General features: G+C 41.6%; 1 protein-coding gene across 1 annotated transcript in view; it reads left to right on the plus strand.

The window, feature by feature from the left end:
- The window catches only part of PCDH15 (protocadherin related 15), a 1296732-nt gene that overhangs the window by 1257609 nt on the left and 12133 nt on the right, over positions 1–26990 (plus strand). The window contains 3 exon segments of the mRNA XM_053307474.1: positions 1555–1773; positions 7350–7460; positions 25818–25839. Of these exon segments, the coding sequence (XP_053163449.1) occupies positions 1555–1773; positions 7350–7460; positions 25818–25839 (352 nt within the window).

Genomic DNA, 26990 nt, shown 5'->3' on the forward strand with positions numbered 1-26990 from the left:
CTCTCTCAGACCTATTTTGGAGATGCCAGGGAGGGAACTTGTAACCTTCTGCTCTTCCCAGAGTGGCTCCATCCCCTAAGGGGAATATCTTATAGTGCTCACACATCAAGTCTCCCTTTCATATGCCACCAGGGTAGACCCTGCTTAGCTAAGGGGACAAGTCATGCTTGCTACCACAAGAACAGATCTCCTCCCATTCTTATACCTCCCATTTATTGATGTACTTATGAAAAACTATACAATCTTTCTTTTGTCTGGTGCCTTTGGCTGAAACCATGTGCACATTTATTTGACAGTAAGTTCTGTTTATTTCAACAGGGCTTACTTTTAAGTAAGTATGCATAGTATTTCCATCCTTTTGATCAACAATACATTGTGGATTTGAATTGAGTGCTGTCTTGAGTGTTCAGAAATATGGAAATGTGTATGAGGCTATTTGCAGATATAATTCCCATTGTCCGTGACATAGCTATTTTATTACTAGTACCACAAAAGAGCATGATTAGACATTTTAAAACACCTGCATTATCCTTTATGGAAACAAAAGAAAGAGACAATTTCTCAAGCATACTGCCTCTTTTAAAAAATGTAAAAAAAAAACCACAATAGTCCCCTGTCTCATTTTGTACAGTATGTCAGGTTTCATCTGGAACAGAATATGCATGGCTGAGCTATGAAAACTGCTAAGTTGAGGACTGTAGAGAAATTGCTTACAGAATTTTAACACAGGCAGTGCTAACAGTCCCAGAAGTATATTGCTGGCAAAGCAAAATACCTGCCTTGCTCTTCAGCAGTACAAAAGACATCTGGCATACATGAGCATCATCTAGTGTGCAGTGAGAGGTTTCCATCTTACATTATGCTTGAATTTTTCAGTATACTCAAGAAAGAGTGCTGGGAACTCTGAGCTTCATATCAGACAGACAGAATTGAATCAAATTATATATTTCAGTGTTTCCAACTTTTTATATAGTCTTGAGCTGATAAAGTAGCAATTATACTCAATAGGAGTAAGAGTGAGTGTCCCATTTTTTACATGAATTGTGAACATTTTGCCTTGATTCTATATTTTTGTTTCATTTTGTTCCCTTAGCAGTGGTTGCTTCTTGAAACCTATTTATTTATTTATTTATTCCTCTTTTTTTTTTTTTTTTGGCCATTTAGTCTGATTAACTCTGATGACCCACATGATTTTTGTGCTTGATGTCACAATGCTACACTTGATGCAATGGCATCAGAGAAATGGTACTAATAAATAAAATCTCTGTGGACCACTACAAGTGCCAATTAGATTAAATGGAAGTGAGGACAAAAGAGGGCAAAGGAGGAGGAAGAAAACACTGCCTAAAAGGAGCAATAATTAGGAATATAAAAGGATACTGAACAACTATGAAACAATGAATGTTGACTGAGACGAATACTTTTTCTGTAATTAGTCTGGCTTTATCATGTCTGGCAATTTTGAAATGAATACCGAACTTGGAAAATATTTGGCAGAGTCCTAAATAGTTCTGATTTGCTTTGTTATCCTTCCTTATTTTCTTCATACTAAAGATTTCTGGACGGCAAACTTCTGGATATCAATAAAGAATTTCAGCCATACCTTGGCCAAGGAGGACGTATTTTGGAAATCCGTACTCCAGATGTGGTGGCCAATGTCAAGAAACAGGCACAAGCTGTTGGCTACACGGAAGGGGCATTGCTTGCTCTGGCTGTTATCATCATCCTTTGCTGCATGCCTGCTATTCTAATAGTTATGGTCAGCTACAGACAGTAAGTATGATGGTTTCTATCTTGTAGGTGGCATTGTGCTTCTCATATATCAGGGATGAAGGACCATGCATTAGCAAGCTGGAATGTGCTGGAAAGTACACACATCTCAGGACCTCCAGCATACACAGTGAAGAACCTTTGCCACTTTAGTATCTATGGGATAGTGGCTACAATCCAGCAAGTCTCTTTTTACATATAAAAACTTACAAAAGCCCCATCCTACCTCACAGCCCCAATTTGTGCAAGATCAGGCTGTTCTCAGTAGCTCCCATGCACCCATTTTTAAAATTGGCCTTGATCCAGGGAATTGCACAGAATGCCTGGCTTTTGGCTAAACCTCACAGTTTTAGGAGAAGACTATGGTTCAGTGGTAAAATCTGGTTTGCAAACATAGGGCTCCGTGTTTATGATGAGATCTCAGAGAGCTAGAGTCAGTGGGGGCTGGCAGCATTGAACTAGATGGGTTATGTTCTGTCAACTCCCTTTATCCAGTCTATCCTCTCCCCCACACACACATTCTTTGAAGGTCTCTTGAACTGCTTACTGTCTGGGGCTGCTATGCTACAAGGGATCCTTAGTAGAGGGATCCATTTATTACAATGAGCTAACATGGACATCACTTCCCTGCAGCAATGTGTGAGCAAAACACTTCCATCCCCCATCTCTCACTTCACTTCCTGAATACTACAGAAGGCTGGTTCAGACATTGCACAGAACCACACTTGAAACCTGGTCTCCTGAACCTTACGAGTGTACATTCCTCCCTCCCCTGCTCACACAAGCCTCCCAAGAACACTGCTTCCAATTCAGACTAGAAAGAAACCAAGCTTGGTTGTGACTTAAGGCTAAGGTCTTTTAAAACTCTGGATTGATTCAGATGACACACAGAGCCATGATTCTGCATGGTAAAACCCTGGTTCTGTGTGATGTACTTGAAGTTCACAAGTCTCAGATCAGAAGCACATATTGTTCCCTTCCCTGCCCACATGAGCTTCCCAGGAGTTCTACTTCGAACTTAGGCTAGAAAGAAACCAAGATCAGTTGTGATATTAAAACTGACTGATCTTGATCTATTCTAACCAACTTGTTTCAAATCTAGATACGTAACCCACTTTTGCCAGAGTTCATGGGGTGCTTCTCACGATCAACAAAAACCGGGCTAGCAGAGGCTATCCCGATTTTTGTTGACCGTCAGAACCACCGGGCTCGCAGCCGAGCCCGGTGGTTCTGGAGCGGCAAACCCGCTCAAGAACCCCTCATAAAAAGCAGGTTTGCAGAGCGAGCGCTCCTGCAAACCTGCTTTTTATGATTGTGAGTAGCCGCAGCGTGCCTTCACACCGCGCCTACTCACGAGTAGACCCTTGGCTGGGAGGCTTAAAAGCAGCCTCCCAGCTTGGGGGTCTCCCCAGTATGCCCTGCGCACTCGCGCAGGGCATACTGGGGCTTCGGGGGGCACGGCCAACTCCGGCCAACTCCCCACCAACTCCGTCTCGGCGCCGGCCATCGTGTGGGCAGCCAATCCAGCCACCCAGGGCTCCCCGCGCGCTCGTCTGCAGGGAGAGTGGGCTTAGCCCGCTCTCCCCGCAGTTCTGTCAAAAACGGGTCTCACGGATCGTGAGACCCGGCTCCATAGCTAGGCTTATCTGAAGCTGAGGCTTATCTTAAACCTCAGTTGCAATTAGAATACCTAGAAATTTTATGCTAGCAGGAAAGGGAGGAGTACATGCTTCCAAGGCTTAAGAGCATCATACAGATCTAGGCTTTAACCATGCAGAATCATGGTTCTGTGTGCCATCTGAATTGGTTCAGTATCTAAAAAGAAGTTAGCCCTATTCAGACATTGGGCCAGTTTAAACAATATGGCTGCAGCACACGTGAACAGGAAGTGCTAAACAAGCACTTGGAGAGCATGTTTAGGGGCTATACAGGTGAACAGCCCCCACACACAATTAAGGGACACAGTGGGAGGGCATCAGGATGTCTGTAGAGGATGTCCTGACAGGTGTGCACTTGGCATGCTCTTTTACATGTGTTTGCAGCTCTGTTGTTCCAACCAGCCCATTATGTTCTACCTGCATTTAGGTGTCTGTACTCTTGTACATGTGTTTGTGTGAATTGCTGTGTACATTTTAAAAGTGAATCTGGGAACAGGTCCCTCAAATGCACGAAATAGTTTGGAAGAGTGCTGCTGCACCTGTGTTCAATGTAACATGTGAAGAACTGTACACACTGTACACAGATTGTACCTGTGTGGAACATAATGTCTGAATAAGGTTCCCGAGTAACAGGTCTTTAGCTTTTCCTGTTCAAGCTACAATTCTCTGAAGCAACTAAGCACCTGCGGCCTGCAATCTATACTTGAGTAATACAGAAAACATGACTGTTTTCCTCTTATTCTTGTGGCTTCTCTTATGATAACAAAGTCTGCAGATATCAAAGTTGGCAAAGTACCATTCAAGTTTGCTATTTAGTGCAGATATTATAGCTGAATAAACATAACTGTAATCTTCAGTGCTCATAAAATGGAAACACTGAGACTTGTTTTATATTAAAACTTTTTGTGTGCAGCAGCTACATTTTTTCAATACTTTCCAGCCGAGTGATCAGGTTAATATTCAATGAATTAATTTTGCATATTATAAAAAGGAAGTACAATTAAATGGGTTTTACACTGTTTTACATTCCAGTGTGAAATTAGCATTGCTGTAGCACTGCGCAGACTTTGCTTGTATCACTTGTAAATAATCCAAGAAATTATCATTACTTTTTTCTAATAAGTGATGTCTTTGGAATTTCAGTATCCTGCACAAAACAAGAAAGCAATTATAACCCAAAGATTATGAATTAATCATAGAAATATGGCACATTCATAATAGACCCCAAAATATAGAGCAGCCCTATTTTTATTGTCTTTAGAATTTTAAGTAATTAAAAATTTGAAAGAAGTTATAAAGCTTACCTCCTCTTCAGCCTCCTAACTTTAAGATCATAACTCAAATTTAGATAGCTTTGTCTTTAATCATTAGTTTTGTAGCAGTGTTTAGCCAATAACAGCTTTTTGCTTGCAAATCATTTTTATGGCTTATTGTACAATCATTTTAAAAATATAAGTTAAGGAACTAATAATCAGCAACTGCAAAAATAATTATAAGGCACAATCAATTTGCATCTGTGTGCACAGAGGGGATCTCCATAAGACATTATAGAATCAATTTCCTGGGCATTATAGAATCCCTTTCCCAAGCCTACCTGGTCCTTTAGCCTGTGCACAGATGCCCTTTGTGAACAGCAGGTCACAGCAACCTTTGATGGAAGAGACTCTGAGGCTTTCTGCACGTGCAGTGTGGAGAGCCTAAGAGGGTACTGCGGGGTTGACCCGCCGTCCCCGCAGACAAACAAGCAGCTCACTCTGAGCGGCCGGATCGGCTGCCCACACGATTACCAGCTCCATCACAGAGCCGGTTGGGGTGGTGGGGATTGGGGGCCGCCCAGCCCCTGGGAGTCTCAGAATGCCCTGCGCTAGTGCCCTGCCTGATGCCGGGGGTCTTGTTGTAGCCTCCCGGTCAGGGGTCTCCTTGTGAGTTATCACGGTGCGAAGCAGTGCGCAATCCAAACACGGGTTAGCGGAGCACTCGCTAACCTTGTTTAAGGGTAGGGGGAATGCAGCGGGCTTGCCAGCACTAGCCGTGCGGCTCCCACCAGTTAACACACACGGTGGGAACCGGGCTGGGCTCCCTTAGTCCGGTTTCCACTCTGTGTGTGTGAATAGCCTCTCTTTGTTTTCAGTGTAATGGCTGGGCAGCTTGCAATGTACCCAGCACAACATGACCAGTCATAAGCCAGAGGGAGGGGAACATGGCTTCACAATGCCATTAATAGGAGAGAGAATTGATGGCTCTATTTTTCAAATTACTTATTCGATCTTAGGTTGAAAATTATGTTATTAAAATTATGTCTTATTCAATATATTCAAATTCACAATTTTGAATTATCTTGATAAGTGAAACTCACTACTTGTTTTCATTTCTTATTTTTTCATTCTGCATTACAAAACAGATTTAAAGAGTAAGTATTCAACAATATGCTTAAGAAAGTTTATTATTGTCAAGATTCTGCAAACATCTGGATCGAGAGAAATACATAGGTTTCCAGTAGAGCAGTGCTTATGACCTGAAGTCTCAGATCCAAAGCACTGAAGATTCTCCCAAAGCAGATTTGGGGTATTAGGAGCTTGCTTGTGCTAACACCCCTTTGGACCTCTACCTTAGAGCTCTCCAAGGTGGAAAGTAGCACATCCTGACACTACTGGAATTCTCAGCAAAACAAACATTCACGGAGGAGGTTACATAGTATTGCAGCTGAGTAGTGGTATTGGAGGCTGTCAGCATTTGTTTCGTATAAATGCTAGCTTTTGTGCTCAGCTTTATTTCTGGCTGTAAAAATACTTGGAAGACATTAAAGCCCTACATACATAGCTCAGTGTGCAGGAACAGGATAATTTTATAGCCATGTTAATGCATTTTGAGTGTGTGGCATAAGATAGTGGTGTGTGTATGTGTGTGTGTAAATGCAAAGAAAAGATGGTGCTTCATAAAAGGCTGAACCTTGAAGATGACTAGAAATAATGAATAGATAGTAAAAGAGCTGGCACAAGGTTTCAGGGGCCTCAGCTAACTGCTCTCCACGGGCCTCCTGCTACCTCTGAGAGTCGCTGTGCCATCAACACACAAAGGCTATGGGCACAGAGGTGGTGCAGAAATCAGCAGTGGGTCCTTGGTATATTACTATCAAAGCCTGAGACCAGCCCTGGATAGAATAATTGTGAGAATAAACATAACCATGTACACTGCTCTGGGATCCTTAGATGAAGAGCAGGATATAAATGTAACAATGAATATTCAGAGTAAATCTCAGAGTATTCTCCTAATACAGATTAATAAATCTATCCACCTATCTGTAGTACACACTTAGATAATCTTGTCTCATCTATCATATAACACAAATATAGGCTCGTTTCTTAAACATTATTACCTGAATAGAAGTTATATGGAAATCATATTCTACATTCATGATCAGACACCAGAGGTGTTAAGTTCAGAGTTGGAGGTTCGGATTTTCCAGAATGTTGTTGCCAAACATGAAAAAGGATATTTTATTGTAACAGTGCTTTTTGAAGTAAATAGAATTGTTTTATTCTATCTAAGAATCTTTTAGGTTGTGTCCTTGAGAAGTTGGTCCCAATGGGGATCCTGTAGAGAGTGTGTGGAGGTGGAGTCAGAAAGGAAAAGGGAGGGGAAGGGGAAGGAGAAAGTGGAGTTGTTGCTGAATAAATCTTTAATTAAATCTACTTAAGTTTTCTTTGTTTGTATGAGGAAAGCAGCTATAAAACAAGAATCAATTGAGGAAATATGTTTTATTCTGTTGCATGCTGCATTAAAAGCATGTTGTTAGTACTGTAACAAGTAATGAAGTGAAAAGCTGCGGTACATATGCTTTCCATGGCTACTGCTTCTGATGTGATCTTGGCTCGGGAGCATTTGTGATACTCTTCTTTTCACTCCATGTATTCACCAAAGGAGACAAGCTGAATGTGCAAAGACAGCTCGAATCCAGATGGCCTTACCAGCTGGCAAGCCAGCAAGTGCTCCTGCCACTAATCTCTATGAAGAACTCGGTGACAGCACCATGTAAGTCCTCAGTGAAGTTTTCCATTTAAAATGCTGGCAACTCAAGGTGGCAATTCTGATACTTCAGAGATTTCAGTTATTATTGCTGTGTAAATTAGAATCGTTTCTTTCTTGGAGATTGGACAACAATTCTTCTCCTAGACATCGATGGCATGATCTAGAGCCCTTGATGGTCATTGTGGCTGTGGATGATGGAAGCTGTAGTCCAACAGTGTCTGGGGAGCCCAGGTTGGGAGCCTCTGCTCCAGGGTGCCACACATGCAGGAATGATTTCACCAAAAAAGGGCAAGGTTTGTGCAGCTGAAGAAAAATAGGGGTTGTTAAGCTGCCTGGTTAGAGCATATGATAAAACAAAGGTCAACCCAGCAGTTCTTTGGTAGTTTCTGCAACATGCTAGAGAACTCATCAGGTTCTTCTACTTGTGTCATTAAATGTGCAAAGAGACATTGCTAAATAATTCACATGTTTGTCATTATGTGTGATGGTAAGTCCTGTTATCCAGATAGTGATAATTTTGAAATAACAGTTATTCAGACATCAGTCCATATTGCAGAGGTGAAATATGCAGGACATGTTTTTAAATGGAATCCTTCTAGTGAGGAAAGAAAATGGCAGAGCAACTTTTACTCAGGTTTACTGATGCTAGATTGAATACAAAAATGCCAGTTTTCAGAATCCTTTATAACTTTTTAAAAAATCTCTGGGGATAATATCACTCAGCCTCTTGAGACAGTTCCTCATTTGTTGCATAACAATGGGGGCTGGTACACAATGCTGTAAGACTCTCTATCCAGCCCCCAAAGGCACTGCACACATGTACATAGGAAACTGCCATTTACTGAGTCAGACCATTGGTCTATCTAGCTCAGTATTGTCTTCACAGACTGGCAGCAGCTTCTCCAAGGTTGCAAGCAGGATTCTCTCTCAGCCCTATCTTGGAGATGCCAAGGAGGGAACTTGAAACCTTCTGCTCTTCCAAGAGTGGCTGCATCCCCTGAGGGGAATATCTTACAGTGTTCTCACATCAAGTCTCCCATTCATATGCAACCAGGGCAGACCCTGCTTAGCTATGGGGACAAGTCATGCTTGCTACCACAAGACCAGCTCTCCTCTCATGTAGCCGCACACATGTAACTGTACCCCTCCCCTGCTGTGTGTATCTGACAGTAAGCCATGCTGTGATAATGTTACCTCTTCCTGCTGCATTTTTTCAGCAGGATCTTCAGCTTCTCAGGTCCAGGCTGGAATGTCTGCACAGCTTGTTCCTGCTCAGACTTATGGATGGGCAGAGAGAGTCTGGCCAGAAGCAAACTATGGGGGTATGAGGACATGACTAGAGCAGTCATCTGATGGAAGGATTCTATATTAGGGATGGGAGGGATGTTTAGTGCAGGGGTGTACTGTAGCTATAATTGAGCAGATGGGTTCAAAGAACCCAGGCCTCCAAGCTCCTGAGCGCCCGCCCCCCACTCCACCCCTCACTGTTTTCTTCATTATCTTCCTCACTCCAAGTGGCCTCTGGGGAGATTGGGGAACATGGGGCCCCTCTCCCCTAGCTATTCCCCGTTTCAGTGCATTACAGGAGTCAGCACATATCTAGGCCATATCAGGAGAACTGAAATGGAACTGGTCAATTTTCAGTCCAGGAGCTTTGTGGGCTGCTCATTCAGTTGATCCATGGTGCCCACTGACAGGTTCCAGTCTACTTAACTTCCTTCCAGTAATGAGTGCCCAACTTTAGAAAGCTCTCTACTCACCAACCCTATCATAGGAAGCCCTGTTTCTCTTGGGTTTATGCAGGAGCCTGGGTTGGGCACAACAGAATTAAAAGAGCTGTGGGTGGCATTTTCTTCTTTTTTCTATGTAAGCCACTTCAAGAATGTTTTGTTGAAAAGTAGAATAATAATCATTTCACAGTGTAACACGAGAAGTTCAGAACTGCCCGTGCCACTGCAGATGTCTAAAAAAACCAACCACAACAACCTTGTTCTGCTACTATTTAAAACTGTTCAGTTGCAATTGCCCAGTGCTGTGTCCATTGGAAATAATGGCAGAGTGTCGCACAACAGCAATTCCACCATTTTAAGTAGTACTGGAACAGAGCTGTTCAGAACCACCCATGTTACACTGCACAACGTGTCAGCCAGTGATAATAATAGTGGGGGGTTTGCATATTTGCAAGGACTATGGGTGCATGAGCTATCAAAGATTCCTATCACCTAGACTGAACTGGTTGTTCAATTTCATGTTGTTGCTGTTTTACTTAATTTCTTCATTCAAACTGAAATGTCAAAGGGCATCATCCCTGTACATTCACTTAAGAATCAAAGTCATTGATTCTTTTCCTTCATTGTTTTAGTCTTGGAAAAGTTTTGGGTGAAAAATTTCCAGTAAAAAGTGAGAGATAGGAACAGGAAGGAGAAGGTGTTTGTTATGGGGAGTGCAGAATATTGTTCTCAGACACAGAATACTAGCATGGATGTTCTAAAGGTATGAGACATTACCCACTTCAAAGTCAGGTACACCCAGCTTCAAGTCATATATATGATATAGACTGAAATCTAAAGAGTTCTTGAGATGTGTTCAACCACTTCAAGGAAGTGGTTGAATATGCACCAGTTCCCCTTCATCCAGTGTGAGCTATCCTGGAAACCAAAGGTCTGAGGATCCCCCGTGTTGCAAGGGCAGTGAAATGTGCCTTTGAAAACAGTCTTTCAAAAGCCTAATTTTGCACAGAGAGCTCACTGGAAGGAGAGGTAGCTTTGGTTGTGATGTAACTAAACCTTTTTGATGAAGTCCCCCCCCCCATCAAAGCAGGACCTTGTAGAATGTTATACCTTCTTTAACACAAATTATAAGTACAAGTTCTCCTGTGAGATCTTCAAATTTAAGAAGCAGATGTGCTGGAGAACATCTGCTTTTTATTACTTTCCTGATGTTCCTATATTACTCATTCTACTTCAAGTCTTGTTTTCTTACTGCTGGTCTTATATGTAGTCATTAACATATTAAACTGTGTTTTCTTATTTTTCCTTATTTCTCTCTCTTTGGATATGTAGGCATCAGTAAGTAAATTGACATCAATGTAGATAACATTGGAGTAGATGGAAAAAAATAGTTGAATTCCTTTAGTTTCAATTATTTTTGTTTTTCCCTAGTATTGTGGTACCTGGAAGATACTTACTTCTAAATCATTCTGTTTACTACGTTTTCTTTATCCCTGCAAAGGGAAGTAGGGGATAAAAGCTGAAAGCAATTGCATTACATTGCAACTAGGGCTTCTAGTTTTCAGTAATTAGATTCTATTCTCTCAGATGATTTCTTTCATTGGCACACTTCAAAATCCTAAAACAGGGGGGCTGTAATTCTGAAACCTTTCACTCACTGGAAGAGACTAATCTGAATTAAGCCATTTAAATTGGCGACCATGAATTGCAGTCTTCAAATCACCAGAGTATAGCCCTATTTTATTCATTATATCTGTAATTAGACTATGCCAATAGAGGTGATTCGAGGACAGGAAGCATAAAGGACAGCCTACCAGCTTCTGCACCTACAAATTCAATTTTTTAAAAAATGATTAGAGCTTCAAAGAACACTGCTTGATAGACTTTATCAGTTAAATGCAATTTTCAGTTGAAGAAGGCTTGGTCTTAGGGACAGATACATGGTATAATTGCCATGAAAATACCACTGAAAATGCCCTCTGTGTACTGTAGTGAACAATCCCATGCCTGCCATATAGATTTTAAGTACCCACCACATGGATAGGTGTCCTCTTATGCAGCTACTGGAAATGTTGGCTATAGATTCACAATATTATGGCACCAATCCTCCTGGTGAATACTTGTAGATGTTTCAGCCAGAACAGGTATTCCTTGTAGCGATCATAATGCAGTAAAAACAGTCATTTATTATGGCCAATAAACCAGATTTAAAACAGTGTCCATGTAAAAAAATTTACAGAATGCAGAACTAACGGCAAATAATCATAAAAATAGCCCAAGCCTGCACAGCCCCCAAAGTGTATTTGGATTGTAACAGTAATAGCCAGAAACGTAGCCACTGCCAAGGAGATCCAGAGAATCTATCAGGAAATACACAGTGAGGCTGTTCACACAAGCAGCCCTACCCAGGAATGGGCAATCGGGCACTGCCTCCTCGTATAGCCCAAGCAGACAGAGCCGAGTGCCTCCAGATGAAGGGCACACTTTCCTGGTCTCCAGAACACTGCATGGCTTGCAGTAGTGCCCTTTGTATGGGAGCACAAGCCACATGGCTCAGATCACCTCTGGATCGTCTGGGGGGAAAGTAGGTGCTACCCTGCCTTCCCCCCATTCCCCGGCCCAGTGAAAAGTCCTGTGAATGATCCTAGTGTGTAATAATTTGTGGATCTGCCAGGAAACATAACCAGTAAAGTGGCTATTTTCTAGCAGCAGCATAGAAAAACAAGAGAACATTCCCCATGGATTCACTTTTTAGATTGTTGCATTGCAAAGTAATTACCATAATTGTGCTTCAACAACAACAAATATTTATATACCACTTTTTATCAGAAATGTTCCAAGCAGTTTACATAGAGAAATAATAGATAGATAGATAGATAGATAGATAGATAGATAAGATGGCTCCCTGTCCCCAAAGGGCTCACAATCTAAAAAGAAACATAAGATAGACACCAGCAACAGTCACTGGAGGTACTGTGCTGGGGGTGGATAGGGCCAGTTGCTCTCCCCCTGCTAAAGAGAATCACCACATTAAAAAGGTGCCTCTTTGCTTAGTTAGCAGGGGTTAACTAAGACAACAATATGTCCAAATACCCAGTCCGAACCCTCTTGTAGACACCAATATACAATGGTGCCCTTGAATATGTGGGTGTATTTCAGTACAGGAAGCAGCCAGCATAGAGCTGCTCCCTCACTAAGAGAAACTCCATGTGTGCATCAGATCCTTCACAACCGTAAGAGATCACTGGATTGAGTTGGTTGTAAAATCCCCTATTGCATAGGAAAAGTGTGTTTGTACAATATTCTATATATGTCTATCAGTTTTATTTCTTTGACCTATTCCTTCCATATGTTTATGCATAAACTTCCATGGACATTACATGGTACCCAGGCACCATATAAACTCTTCAAAAGGGATCTCACCCAAGAAGTCTCCTATGGGTGGCATTTTATTTCTAGAAGAAGAAGAAATAGAGGTCATACACACAATCAAAAACTGTGTTCTACCTGGGTTTGGGAACTGTGTGTACTCCCAATTTTTGATTGTGTGGAAGCAAGGTTAGAGGAAAACCTGGGTAGAAGTGATTGTGTGGAAGCAAGGTTAGAGGAAAACCTGGGTAGCTTTTTCTCCTACCTTGCTTCCACACAATCACTTCTACCCAGGTTTTCCTCTAACCTTGCTTCCACACAATCAAAAATTGGGAGTCACACAGTTCCCAAACCCAGGTAGAACACAGTTTTCGATTGTGTGAATGACCTCATGGACTTCTAAATAGCACTAAGTTTTTCCCAGGTCTTTGTTTAAATTTAGCTTTCACATAGAATGAATTTTTACCCTATCTAATTTTTTCCCTTTTATCCCTTTTCCACTTCCCTGGATAAAGAAGTAAATCACTTCCCTTAAGTGACTAAGCAAATGTCTTCCTAGTAGTTTAATTACATACAGATTGCTTACATATAGATCTAGATTCTTAGATGACCTTAGAAGCCTTTATTTGCTATTGCTTTTGTTCATTTCATTCATATTATATTTTCTCATGAGACTCAAATGTCCATGCATGTTTCCTTACTTGTGATTTATTTTCTTTTCTTTCAAGTCTTTTTCTTCTCTACCATTTTCAACAAAGCAGGGGAAAAAAGTCAGTCTTAGAAGAAGGAGATCGCCAGAGAGCTATAAGCAGCTTTGCTTCTCGTGCTATTGCGGCCCACAAGCAGTCCAATATCAATGGAACGCTGAACAATAATCTCCCCAAATCTGCAAGTAACATTACATTTTTATCTGATGAGAACCCATTGACAACTCAGAACCCTCTGTACATGGAAAGCACTGCACAGGGTTCCACCTATTCTGGCTTTTTGCAAGAAAGGAAAGATTATCTGGCCCCATTTTCTCCTAGAAGGTTAGCCCTAAAAAATATTCTAATGGGATGTCCTTTAGCAGACATTAATCGGGCATGGACTTTACCCACCCGACTTAGTAGAAGACATGTTTCTGATGCTTTGAGTAGGACAGTCATCATGGACCCGGTTCAATGGGAACAGGAACAAATCAGAACAGAGAATGAAAGAGCTGAAATCCAGCACAGCAGAGCAGATATTAGCAGTCCCATCTTCAAAAAAATCATCGGCACAAAGTTATCAGTCAAAGAGAAGGCAAGACAGTTTGAGCAACAGGCTCTGCAAGAAATGAAACAAGTGAAATCACGAGACATAAAAAGTCTCCGTTCACCAACACACAGCAGCTGCACCCAAGATGGAGAGAGCATACTAGAGTTGTCTTCTGAAAATTTTCTGCCATCTCCAGATCGTCTTTCGCCTTCTTTCTCCTCCCTCACACCTTGCTCTGAGCTGATGGGATTCGAAACACCTATAATACCCTCTGTCATCATCACTCATCATGACTCTTCTGAACAGTTATCTCCTCCGCCACATCACAAGCCTACTCCTCCTTCCTTTAGAGTCAAAATTCCAGCTCACCAAAGTCTTTTGGCCATTCAGCCTAAAGTGGAAGTACTGGAAAGCATTCCAGACCCACCCAAAACTCCCCCGCCCCTGCCCCCATCTCTACCTCCTCCTCCTCCAACTCCTCCCCCATTGCCACCTCAGCATCCTTCTCCTCCCACTCAGTCTTTGTCATCGTCTTCATCCACTATAAGCATCCAGCCCCTATCTCCTGTAAAGCACATCAGATCACCCTCCAAACAAGACGGGGTGCAACCTCAGGCTTGTGTGCCTGCCCCACCTGCTGCTCCTTCCCGGGAGCTGAAGGGGATTCTTAGAAATATCCAGAACTTAGCAGACATTGAGAAATCTGTGGCCAATATGTATAGTCAAATAGACAAAAACCACATTCTACCTAAGCATATAGCCAAGTTGAAACCTATTGCAACTCCTGAACCACCAAGTACAGAAACTGTTCCTGAGGCTGAGCACAGCCAACAGAATGGCAACTTAAGCTGCATAGTGGAGGAACTTGAAAAGCGATTCCCATCTCAGTCTACAGCATTGTGACCGTCCTGTGTGACTAAAATGTACAATTTCACAGCACAATAGGCCCGGTCCTATTGCAAAGTACATCATCTGCCCTGTGGATTCCAGATCCCACTGCTTGCTTGATCATCACAGAGTGTTTTACTTTTCTTTGTCCCTCCTCCCTGCTGTTTTCTCTTTTCTTCCTCATTTTGCTATTTGCACATTCTTCTGCCGGTCCAATGTAATTGATTTTGTAATGTTTATTTCCCAAAGGGAGTGTTATCCTTGTTTACTATTTTAAAAGTATGGCATTTATTTCTTAGTATGCTTTGATATATTTCATAAGGCATTTCAAAACTAAAATCAGTGTGCCGGAGCAGTGCATTAGCACAGCTGTAATGCTATATTATTTTTCACATCATTTTATCAAAAGCATTTGTATCAACAAGCACAGCAACTATCCTGCAGTGCAAAAAGGGAATATGGCATTTTATTGCTTTCATATAAAACATTCACCAGGGGAGAGATCTTAACTTTTCACTGTAAAGTGTGGGATGTCACTGGAAAGCAAGTGATAGCAGGAAAAAACAGACACAGCAAAAAATAAGCTAAAGTTATTACAATAATGTATCATTTTGTTCTGTAGATCCGAGAGCTTTGTGCCATGGAGGCAGGCTTGTAGCTTTGAGAAAGGCTTTCCTCTGTGTCGCTCAGCCTTCTCTTCCTAGTTTCTGTTATCCACAGTATGCCTTTTATTACTTTTTTATATATGGAGACTGCATATTCTGAGACTTCATTTTTGTAAACGATTTTGTGTAAAAAGCATTTTTTAAAAAAAGATCTTCCTATGAAGGAACAGTGTTTCTCCCTACTGCATGCTACATTCCTCAGCATCTTCGTTTTGGAGAATATTTTTCAGTCTGTCAAATTGAATAAAGTAATTTGAAGCATTATTTTTTAAAAAGGGAATGTATAAACATGTTTTTTGGGGGTTTTTTTAGCCTAGATTCAGCAAGAGTTGGGCTGGCAATACTATAAATGAAATCTAATTTTTAAACATTTATTTGATTAAATAAGCTGGCTTCCGCTTTGAACCAATCTCGTAGTTAATTTGAGGGCAGTTCTGAGGCAAGATCTGAGGCAGCTTCCACCATCAACTGCCTTCACGGCTCACACCACCTGGCCACTTTCCTGCTGCTTGTACCATCTAACTGCCCATCCTGCAGTTATGGAGGTATTTTCCAGGCCATGGAGGCATTTTCCAAATCCATGGAGGCATTTTCCAGGCCATGTAGTCTAATGATGTCATCACACTGGTGTGAGCATGCTGCCCCCTCACAGTGAGAACAGGCACCACATTGTGCCCTAACAAAAGGAGGCAGGCCACCAATGGTGGCAAGTGGGTGGACAGTCAGTGGGGGCCGTGAAGGCAGATTGGCCCCATGTCAATTGGGTGTGGGGGAAAGAGGGCACAGCAGGCCTCCTTGGACATTGGAGCGGCCCATGTGCTGCTACACTTCCTACCCTCTCTATAGCAATGCACCTGATTTGAACCTAAGTTTGGTGTGTGTGTGTGTGTGTGTGTGTGTGTGTGAATAAATGAATATATGCTTAGCTAATCACCAAACAAAAAATAACACAGAAAGTCCATAATACTACTGTTGGTTAAAAGCATATATAGAGCACACACAAACACACACACACACACACACACACACACACACACACACACACACACTTTCCCTGATTTAAATCACACATTGATCTGAGCTGCTCTTAGCCATAGAAGGGGTAAGAGAAAGACCTCTATGCATATTGTACCTGGATCTTTTTGACTCTATACCTAATGGCTTTGTGGAGGAAGCTATTTCTATTCAGGGAGCGGCTTAACTGAAAGGGCTATATACTCTCTTTCCCTCAGCACCACAGCCTCAGTTTATGGTGGGATACTCACAGGTTCTTTTAACCAAGAAGCCTTTCAGCCCAAAAGGTGTAATTGTAGTTCCATTCACCATATCATTTTTTGCTTCCTTCAAACCTAAGAATGGTGTTACAGCTGGTACGAAAGAAATGTTGTGTTAGTGAATGCTATCAAAACCAGGTATTTGAAGTGAACTTGAAAAAGTCAAAACCAGTTTGGGCGAATGATATCAGTCATGCACAGACAAGTAATTACAAGGATAGTTTGGTTAGAGGTTTAAAAATATGCTGCTTCTTTTCAGTGGCTGGCTTTTCTTTCTCTAGCAGCAATTGGGACAAGTATGGATGGCTCAATCAGAAATTGCTGAAGGTAGATTCTATTTTGTCCCAGAGCCAAGCTCTGCCAACTTCATCACTGGCAATCTGCTGACACATTAGAAATGTTCCATACCTAATAAAGTCCCCCATTCAAGGTGGAGTTGATTTCAGGTCCAACACATGTCATGAGCAGCACTCTCAGAGTATAGTACATCTGCAGTAGCAGCAGAAATTCCTCAGATAAGAGATTAATAAATCTGTACATTTCAAGTTGCTTTATTTCATTATTTCAGTGTGTCCCTGGAATTGAAAAACAGTGCTGCAGTGCTGTATAGATGGCTATTTTTGCTATTTGTACAGGCCTACTATAGAGGTCATACACACAACCATTTCTGGGGCGAGGAGGACAGGCGGAGGAGAAGGCAGGGTTGAACCTACCTTCCCCCAGATGATCAACAAACACTGTGTGCCAAGTGGCTTGCATGCCCACATGATCCGTGCTGCTCCAGACATTGCAGATTTCTGGAGGGCAGGAAGATGTCCCAGTCTCCAGGAATCCCAAGATGCACCATGCTGCTTGCAGTGGGACTCAGTGAGGGATTCCTCCTCAAGCCGGGCATTACAGGTGCCCAGCTCAGTGTATTCCTGGGCTGCATGCAGCCTGATTATACACATAACCCTGGACCTGTGGCAAAGGGAGCACTTGTGCCCTTTTACCCTGGTAAAATCCCTGGTTAAAAACTCAGGCTACCAGGGGAGACAGCACCAGGATCAGCCCCAATCCTGGTGCTTCACACGAACAGCCCTAGCCAGGTAGGGCTGTCTAAGCCTGGGTAGGGCTGCTCGTGTAAATAACCTTATTATGTGCTGTTATACATTGTTCTGCACTATCCCTTCCTTAGAAAGGGAATGGGAAGGTTTAGGAAAACCTGTACACCAGGGGTGGTCCAAGGCATTGTGCTGCCTGAGGTGAAGGCAGCACAATCTGATCCACCCCCATCAACGGGTGAGTGCGCAGTATTCTCAGGCCATGTTTTTAAGGCAGTGGCAACATGTGAACAGTCTCAGACTATCCACTAAGATAGATAGTCTTCCAGTGGGATGAGGAGGTGAAAATGAATGGCATGCCCCAATGAGGAGAGGAAGAGTTGTGGCAGGGAGGCCAGTAATGCCTATGGTGGTGGCGGCAGGCTGGCATTTGCTGCTCCCCGCCTCCTTCCTTGTGCCTGCACCTGAGTCAACCACCTCACCCTGCCTCATGGAAGGGTCGCCCCTACTTTACAGACTCACTTTCCTTTAGAGATGAAATAAGAATGATGATGATTATCTAGTAATTTGTTTCTGCAAATATACAGGTTGATCAGCGGCAAGTACAGAAATAGTTCTGGGTCCACAGCCATATTGGCTAAGGCCTGCAAAAGCTAAACCACTTCTGCAAAAGATCTATATCACTTCCCATGTTAGACCAGGCAGCTCTTTCCTGGCTCATTCTTTGTGGCTTGAGGTTCACCTCTGCCTGGGACAAAGAGTTTAAGACATACCACATTTAAAGACTCTGTGGGCCAAACTTTCAACATGACCTTTGTAATTGCATGCTTTAATTTTTAATACTAAATAGCAACCACAGGAGCCAACTGAGATATATACTATGGTGTGGGGAGAAAAAGATCTAACCCTTTACCCTGATGTCCTGATCCAGATTTGGGGCCCCTCTGGTTACTATTTGCCCCAGGAAGAAAACTTCCATTGGCAACAATGGGAACTTTCTCTCCCAGGGCAAATGGGGAAAAGTTCCATCAGGACCACAGCAGAGTAAAGGGTTAAAGCTTTCCCCATGCTATGGTCTCAATCCAGCTCACACATTCCCCACAGCTGCTATTTAGCATAAAGAAACAAGTACACAATTGCAAAGCTTATGCTTAAAGTAACATGTAATTTAGCCCACAATTATTGCCATTCGTTGGAGAATGAAACCGAAGAGAAAGTGCAGAACCAAAAGCTAGGGGTGTTATATCAGTCGAAATCCTGAAAAATAGTTTCTGTGGGTTTAGCTATATCATATATTTGGATTCAATAAAACTACTTATTGTGAGGAAGGTTAAGCATGTGTGTTGAATGCAATGATACAAATAGATCAGAAGAGAAAAAGTAGAATCTGTTACAAAAGAACTCCCCCCGCCCAAAGTATTAAATTATTCAGAACCAAATGGCCATCACCTCTCAAAATTAGTTTTCAGCGAATCTCATCAAGGGAATAATGAAACTCTAATCATGTGTGACCTTCCATATGCAAGTGGGTCAGCCAACACACAATAAGCCTGTTTACAAAGGTTTCTTTAGTTTAGCCAGAGGAAGCTTAATATAGTCTGCTCTGCTGGATGAAATGAACATTCTGTCATTCTGAAGAACACTCTTTGGCAGTAGAAATTTAAACTTTTCAACATAAATTATCTTTTAGTGTAGAGCAAACATAGATTCAACATTGAGTCTTTTTTGTTTAAAAAGATTACAATTGACAATTGCTTTCTTGTACAGAATCATAACAGAAACTCAAATTGCTTTTGCATGTATTACTAGGCCCTGAAACAGGAAGTTTAAGGGATTGACATTTTCTGTTTTCTTGCTGCTGCTGTAATATTTGTAGGCCAGATGCATTTCCTGTCTCCAAATCAGGAGAACATACATCTTTAATGAGGTAGATTTTTGACCTAATCTTTGAAAAGTTTGAGAATGACACTCAAATTCTGTTTTACCTTTTCACGGAATGTGTGAATGCAACTTTAAAAGACCTGTGTATGAAATTTGAATACATCCTGTGTTTTTGCAAACAAGATAAAAGGAATTGCATCAAGGATGGAAGATATTCCACTGTATCAAGTATCCAAAGTGTGTAGTATAATGTAATGGTGGCTTCTGAAACCATTCAGGGGACCAATGTCCTGGATATGGTTTTAGCCATGTACAATTGGAAATCAATTCACACATGTGACCAGCTGTGTGGTAGCCACTTGAAAAGGCAGGCCTGTCAAGACTGCTCCATGTGGCAGGCCATTTCTGAAGCACTGTTCTTCCAGAGACCATAGTGGGGGTGTGTGGCAACAATACAGAGGTGGCCCAAAGTATTATGCCCAAATGCAGCCTTGCCCTATTGTGCCTGGCAGAGGCCAGCTCCTTTTCAAAACCAATCCTTGCAAACATTGAAAGTGCCACAGGGAGCAGTAAAGAGAGATAGTTGCCAGCAGCCTCTTCTTTTCTCCCCATGCTTCTTGCATCTTTTTAAGGACTATGAGGAGAGGCTCTCTTTGCAAAGCTTGAAAAAGGTCAGATTAGTCAGTGGTGGGGGGACATCTGGCTGGCACCCCTGTAATTCACCACTTGAGTCAAGCACCTCACTTCATGGAAGGGCTGCCCATGCAACTATGACTTTGCCATATTCAGAGCTCTGAAAAACTCATCTGCACCAAGCATCACTTGAATAGAACTGATTAAAGAGAAATTATTCTTCAACAACCATATGAAAACTGTCTCAATATTTATCAAATCCTTAAAAAAATACCTTTCAGGCCTAAAACAGTAGAACCTTTTCCTCTAGAGGCAAATGGTAACCCAGTTCTAACATCATTTGTGTCTTTGATGTGAGCTATCCTTTGGTTTCCTACGAGATAATAATGAAAATATGAACAAGACGATATAATGGCGACAATATACACATACTCCCGTACTCCATTTTTAGACCTCTTTATTTTTTAAGACCTCTTTAATGTGTAAATAAAACACATTAAAGATCTTCCAACTTGGACACACATGTTGATGAATATTATTCAGAGAGCTATGGGAGTTAACAGCAGATGAGCAGGTGGAGTTCTCTAGAAGAAAAGCCAAAGAATTAATTAGAAAGAATAGTTATAAACTCCCAATGGATCAATATAAGAGAATAAAATTTGAGGAAGGGTTACCTGTACTTAAAGTTACCTGGCGAGTAACTTTCAAGATTCATCAGGCAAACACAAAAGATCCTAAGAAAACATGGATTGAAAATTAATGTAATTTGCATAGTACCCATGACTTTAAAACAGCATCTGGTCAAGTACAGACTTTATTATAGCAAATGTGAGAGGAGGGATTGTTTGATAAGGAAGAGGGATAGTGTCAAGCCAAGGGAATAGTTTACAGGATTGTATGTGTGGAATGTGGAGAATTGTATATTGGGGAAACAGGGAGACCCCTGATAAAAAGGTGTAAAGAACATTTAGCAGATATGCAACATAATAAAGAAGGTTTGTAATCCTGGGCTAAAGATATGAAAAAGGAACAAAAAGGAAGAACTCTACAAACAAAGATGTTTATTCTGGGTAATGAAGGAAATGTTGTGAAACCTAAGATTAAGGAAGCTATGTATATTGAACAGTTACAGCAAACTATTAATGTACTGGAGGGGAAAAGGCAATGAAATTTATTGGCCTATAAAATGGCTAATTTTCTGAAGAGCTACTCATCTCCTCCCCGTCCCCTCTTGCCCTTGGATTGGTTATTTAATTTTTGTTACTGTATTTAATTTTGAATGTTTCCAGCTGCCTGAAACTAGAACATTGATAATAACGTATGGATACTGAAACGTGTTTGCTCGAGTTGGAAGATCTTGTTTGTTTTATTTACGCAATAAAGAGGTCTAAAAATTTTCGAATGAAAATATGTTAAAGTAATGCAAATAATAATAATAATAATAATAATAATAATACTGATACAACTCCATCCACTATCAGACAAATAGTAGTTGGACTAGCAGACTGAAGAGATTGTCTTTAAATCTATATCAGCAGCACATTATAGGGGCATTATGCAGTCAATTGGGCAAATAATGGTTATTTGTATCTATAAGTCGTAAATAGGCACAACAAAGGTTTTCTAAATATGGGCATTATATACCATTACTTGTTTTCAAATGGTAAGAGATATTTTTTTCCAGCTGATATTGATTGAATAGCAATGGGGAAATTTTGGAGACGTGCATGATATGAGTCTGCTATTTTTCTTTCAGTTACATACCTTAACTGCATATTTGTTCATGTATTTCCAAGTGATTCTTATTGATACGTGCTAGAAACTTGCCTTTTTTTAAAAAAGTATTGAAAGCTAAAGTGTCCGAAATTCAAATTATCTGCAAGTAAATGGTTGTGGACTAGCGAGATTCTGATTAATTCAAATTATCTACACCCAGGGTTACCAAACTTGGGTGCCCAGGTGTTGTTTGACTAAAATTCCCATCATCCCCAAACACAATAATCAAAGGCTATTGTTGTTGACGATTTGTAGTCCAACAACATTTGGGAACCTAAGGCTGGGAACCCCAATCTACATGATCCAGAATTACTGGCCAACATGTTGCACAAAGAGGCTGCTCTGAGCTCAGCCAGAGTCTTCTGGAGCAACTGAACACGTGCTCTAGAAGTCTTTGGTTGAGCTTAGAGCAGCTTTGCTGCACAGAGACACAGCTCAGCTATGGCACTGGATAGCTGTTCAACAGGTCAGCCACTGGCTGCAGATACTGAACACAAATTAAAAGATGAAAAATAATGGGTAAATTATGCTTCTTTTCTAAATATCCTATGTGTTCAAGAAATATTATTTATTTAGATTACTACTACCACAAATATTTATGTACCATTTTCCAACAAAGGTTCTCAAAGCAGTTTACATAGAAAAATAAATAAGATGGTTCCCTTTCTCTAAAGGGCTCGCAGTCTAAAAATAAACACAAGGTAGACATCAGCAGCAGTCACGGAAGGATGCTCTGCTGTGGCTGGACAGGAGCAGTTTGTTCTTCCCCTAATAATCCTAAGAGAACCATTAGCCACTTGCTTATTTCTATTGCAAACATGGGTTCTGGAACTCGGGGGTTGGGGGTCGGGCATTTGCATGGGTGGGAGGAAAAGCAGTGAGCAGCAGGAGTGGTCAGCTCCCCTGTGCTGCTTGCCAAATTATATTCCTTCATCCCAAAGCCACATTGCAGAAGAGTAGCAGAAGCCAGCATTTCAAGGTGGAACTGGTGGTGGAATATGTAGAGCATGAGAATAAAGCAAGGAGATTCTGTCCTGCTTAGGCAGACTTTGGAAAGTCACTGATAATCTTTTGGTGATAAATCTTCATTTTAGGTGTTCATTACGTTCCTATCAAATGGGTAACAGCAATAATTTACTTCTGATAATACAGATATTATTACATATACTGAATATTAATAGAAAAGCTTTGCAGATGGTAATAGTAAAAATTAAATGTGATCCCCCCAGACTGTTCTTTATTTCCCCCTCAAGTATAATTAAATTGTTTCCCTCATCTGCTGCCTCTCTTCTAGTTAACTTTAACATAATTTTGAGCATTTACTCTGTCTCAACATCTCTATATCAGGATATAAATAGAAGTTCTAAATAAAACATGTAGAGTGGTATCCAGAGAAAGTTAAGTGCTCTTAAATCTGCCTGAAATCAATGGTCCATAATGAAATGCCTGGCTACCTATGCACACTTACTTGGGACCGAGTACCCGTGGGACATATATCTGAATAGCAATTTGGGTGGTTACTATATTTTAAATTCCCTCTAAATGGAACAAGCACTCAGCAACTGTGGCATCTTCTGCCCACTCCCCCAACCACCTCTTTTGCCTTCACTACAAAAGAAAGAGTCCAGCTTTCTACAAAAAATGACAAAAGGTCTAGTGAAAATGGATCAGAAAAACCATGATGTTTACATAGTAGTAATTCCCCCTGTGCTCAGTGGTGCTTATTCCCAAATGCAAAGGACTGCAGCCTTAGATTCCCATTTGGTTGAGCAATTTAAAGATATATATTATCTAGGTTCCTACTGGGCACCTCTAGTAACTATATATGGAGTTGCACAGCAAGTTCCATTGATTTCAATAGCATTTAGAAGTTTTCTGTTCAGTAACTCTATCTTCCAAACCCCCAAGATGCTTTGAAATTTCTCCACATTTAAAAAAGGATTTGAGGAGTTGTTGCTGTTTAGAGGGAGAAGATTTCTGGATTCATAATCCTGATCTGAAAGAGGAAACATCACTGGTATGCTGTTATATGTTTCACTGAGTTGTGAAAATATTTGTCAGCCAAGCATTCATGGCCTTGATTCAAAGAGGCCTGTGCAGATTCAAGAAAATAAAACATTTACTGAGCAAGAATGCACAACAGAGGCCTGAACACACTATCACTCTTACTCTCAGAACTCTAATACAATTACTCTGCAGTCTGCTTCTTCCTTCCTTTCCCCAGAATTCCGCTTGGTTTATCTTAAACTTGCTGAACCCGCACAGATCATCCGTGCGCTAGGTCTTGGTTGCTCTCCTTGCCCCCACCACAGCCCTTGCTTTATTGCTCAGTGACAGCCACCCACTCTCACTTGCCCGTTCCCCACTGCTCGCTCTCTCACTCCCTGCTCACTCGTCCCCTCCTCACCACTCACTCTCTCACTCACCTCCTCCTCACCACACACTTGCTCATTTGCCCAATCCCTGTTGCATGCTCACTCCCTCACTCCTCCCCTCCACTCACTCTCTCACTCGCCCCTCCCCACTGCTCACTTACTCACTCGTCCCCTCCCCACTCATCCCCTCCCTGCTCACTCGCTCACGTGTTTATCCCTCCCCGCCACTTACTCTCTTGCCCCCTACCCACTCTTCTTCCCTGTCTACATATGGAACCCCCACTGCCCAATCATCACGGTGCTTCTGTTCTGTTATCTCCTATTGGTAAAGCACTGTGTGGGCTGGGCTTGCCATGTACGACCTTGGTGAATTATATATATAGATGGGCAGTAAAATATATACAAGTAATAATAGGATAGTTTACAGCAAACTTTAAATTAACAAAAAGTGGTAGACTCTTATTACAAGTCATGTGCAAATGCCCAAGAGCTTCCATATGTTCACTGATGCTCTCAGACTGTTTCATTCCTATTGCAGCAACTTGTGCTTCAATGGAGCCCCGGATATTCAGACTTTCTGAAGTAGCTTTTTAGGAAGCACAAAGTGCTGAAGAGAGAAGAAGAGGGTTCTAAAATCCTGGAGCATGAACAAAAGCTCCCATGCACAGATAGAGATTCCACCTGTGCTTCTTTGAATCTCTGTTGCAGGAATAAGTAGATGATTTTTAAAATAATGTTCCAAGAGGACCATTATCAGTATGTGGCAGACATCCTATACTTGATGTCCTTGGACAATCAGGATTTGCATTTTTATTATTCTGTTTGCAGTAACAGACCATACAAATTCACAGTACTCGTGTACTAGAGATATTTATAACCTATTCATATTGTTGCTGTAACAATCCACTTCTTCTACCTTGATAATTATTTTAAATGGATTGTCCAAAAGCTGCCCACATAATAATGCCTAAAAATGCCTTTTAGATCCTCCACTGATTCCAAAGGACCTAGAAATTAAGCGACAAATTTGTAGTTGCCCTCAATAATGGAAAATAGTAGTGAGTCTCAAGAACCTTTGCTTTCTGACTGGAAAACCTGAAGCATGAGGCTACTTATAAAGCATGTAACATGGACTATTGTCTTTTTCCTTTTCATTTTAGGTTAATCCCACAGAGTTCAGTGAGATGTGGTGTGATGCAATTCGAAGTCTTTCAAGTTTTCTTTCTTTTAAGTAAATTGGGCTCATATAAATATAAAAATTAAATAAATAAATACAGGGGGTGTAGTAGAGGAGGGACACACAGGGATGGAGCGCCAGTACTTTTTGGTTTCTCTGGCTGTTGGGGTGGGCGTGGCCAAGGGCTGTCATGGGAGCGCCTGAACTTCTGAATTTGCAACTACATCACTGGGCTAATAGAATACATATTTTCATTCATAACTTTCATAGCTTTAATTAATGTCATGGTTTTTCTTTTTCTGAATTTCAGGCGAGGATATGCACCCCAAGAGGTAAGACATACCTTCCCGAAAAACAGTTACAATATACAGCCTTTTTCCTAAGCACGGCTTGGGTAATTTTGTCATGTGCTGGGCCATGGAGTCCTCCTATGGTTTACATGTTCAGCATTTGTGGCTTCTTCTTGCTCTCTTGTTTCTTGCTCTCATGCTTGTTGCCCTTTAAGAGAAATGTTTTCTCAACTTCTGTAATGGATTATATACTCCAGGGGTAGAGCAGGTTCAAAGTCCACGAGCTACCCCGCTCTTGGGAGCCACCTAGCTTGGCCCTCCCCCCACATAAGTAGGGAATGAAGAAAACATGCCGCTGGTGCTTCTTTGCTGGCTGGGAAATGAGTTACAGTGGACCTCATGGGCCCTTTTGGGTGCTGGCTATGCCCCTTGCATGTGACATCAAATGTAGAGGGCATGACCAGAAGTTCGAAGGATCCATGTGACCCTCTGGAGCTCATTTCACAGCCAGCTTTGTTGTTGGCTGGGAAATGAGCTCCAGAGGACTTCTGAGTGCTGGTCATGTCCCTGCATGTGATGTCATATTCAGGGGGAGTGGCTGGCATGCACAAGGGGCCACTACGAAGAGGGGTGAACACGTGCCCACTCTCCCCTAGTTTTGTGCCTGGTATACTCTTTGGTAATTTTATCTGGAAATTATATGATGCTTCCAAAAATAATTATAGCATTGATGTTTGCAGTTAGGCTTAGCATTAGATGAGAGAAGACTTCGTGTTGCCCACAAGAGCAGGGTATTTTATAAAGAAGTTCAATTTAGTTAATTACAGTCAAAGTCCAGCCAAAAAAACCCCCAATGTATAGAAAGCAACAAAAGTTCTGAACAATGTGATTCTTTTATTTTCTGTTCTTATCCTCATTGCATTGACAAAAAAGGTTAAAGTCTCAATTATACATTTATCATCTGCAGTAATAGAACATAATGAGGCTATTCCCACGATCCTTGGAAAGTGGGCTAAGGGAGCTTAGCCCGCTTTCCAGGGATCGTGGGAACTACCGGGCTCACAGGCAAGCCCACTGCTCCCAAGGCGGCTAGCCCGCCAAATTTCCCCCTCCCCTTAAATGAGCCAGAAGGCACTCCCAACACTTTTAAAAACCAGTGGCTGCATAAGTAGCGTTACCATATTGCCTCAGAT

This window comes from Hemicordylus capensis, chromosome 3 (assembly GCF_027244095.1).
Source record: "Hemicordylus capensis ecotype Gifberg chromosome 3, rHemCap1.1.pri, whole genome shotgun sequence".
NCBI lineage: Eukaryota > Metazoa > Chordata > Lepidosauria > Squamata > Cordylidae > Hemicordylus > Hemicordylus capensis.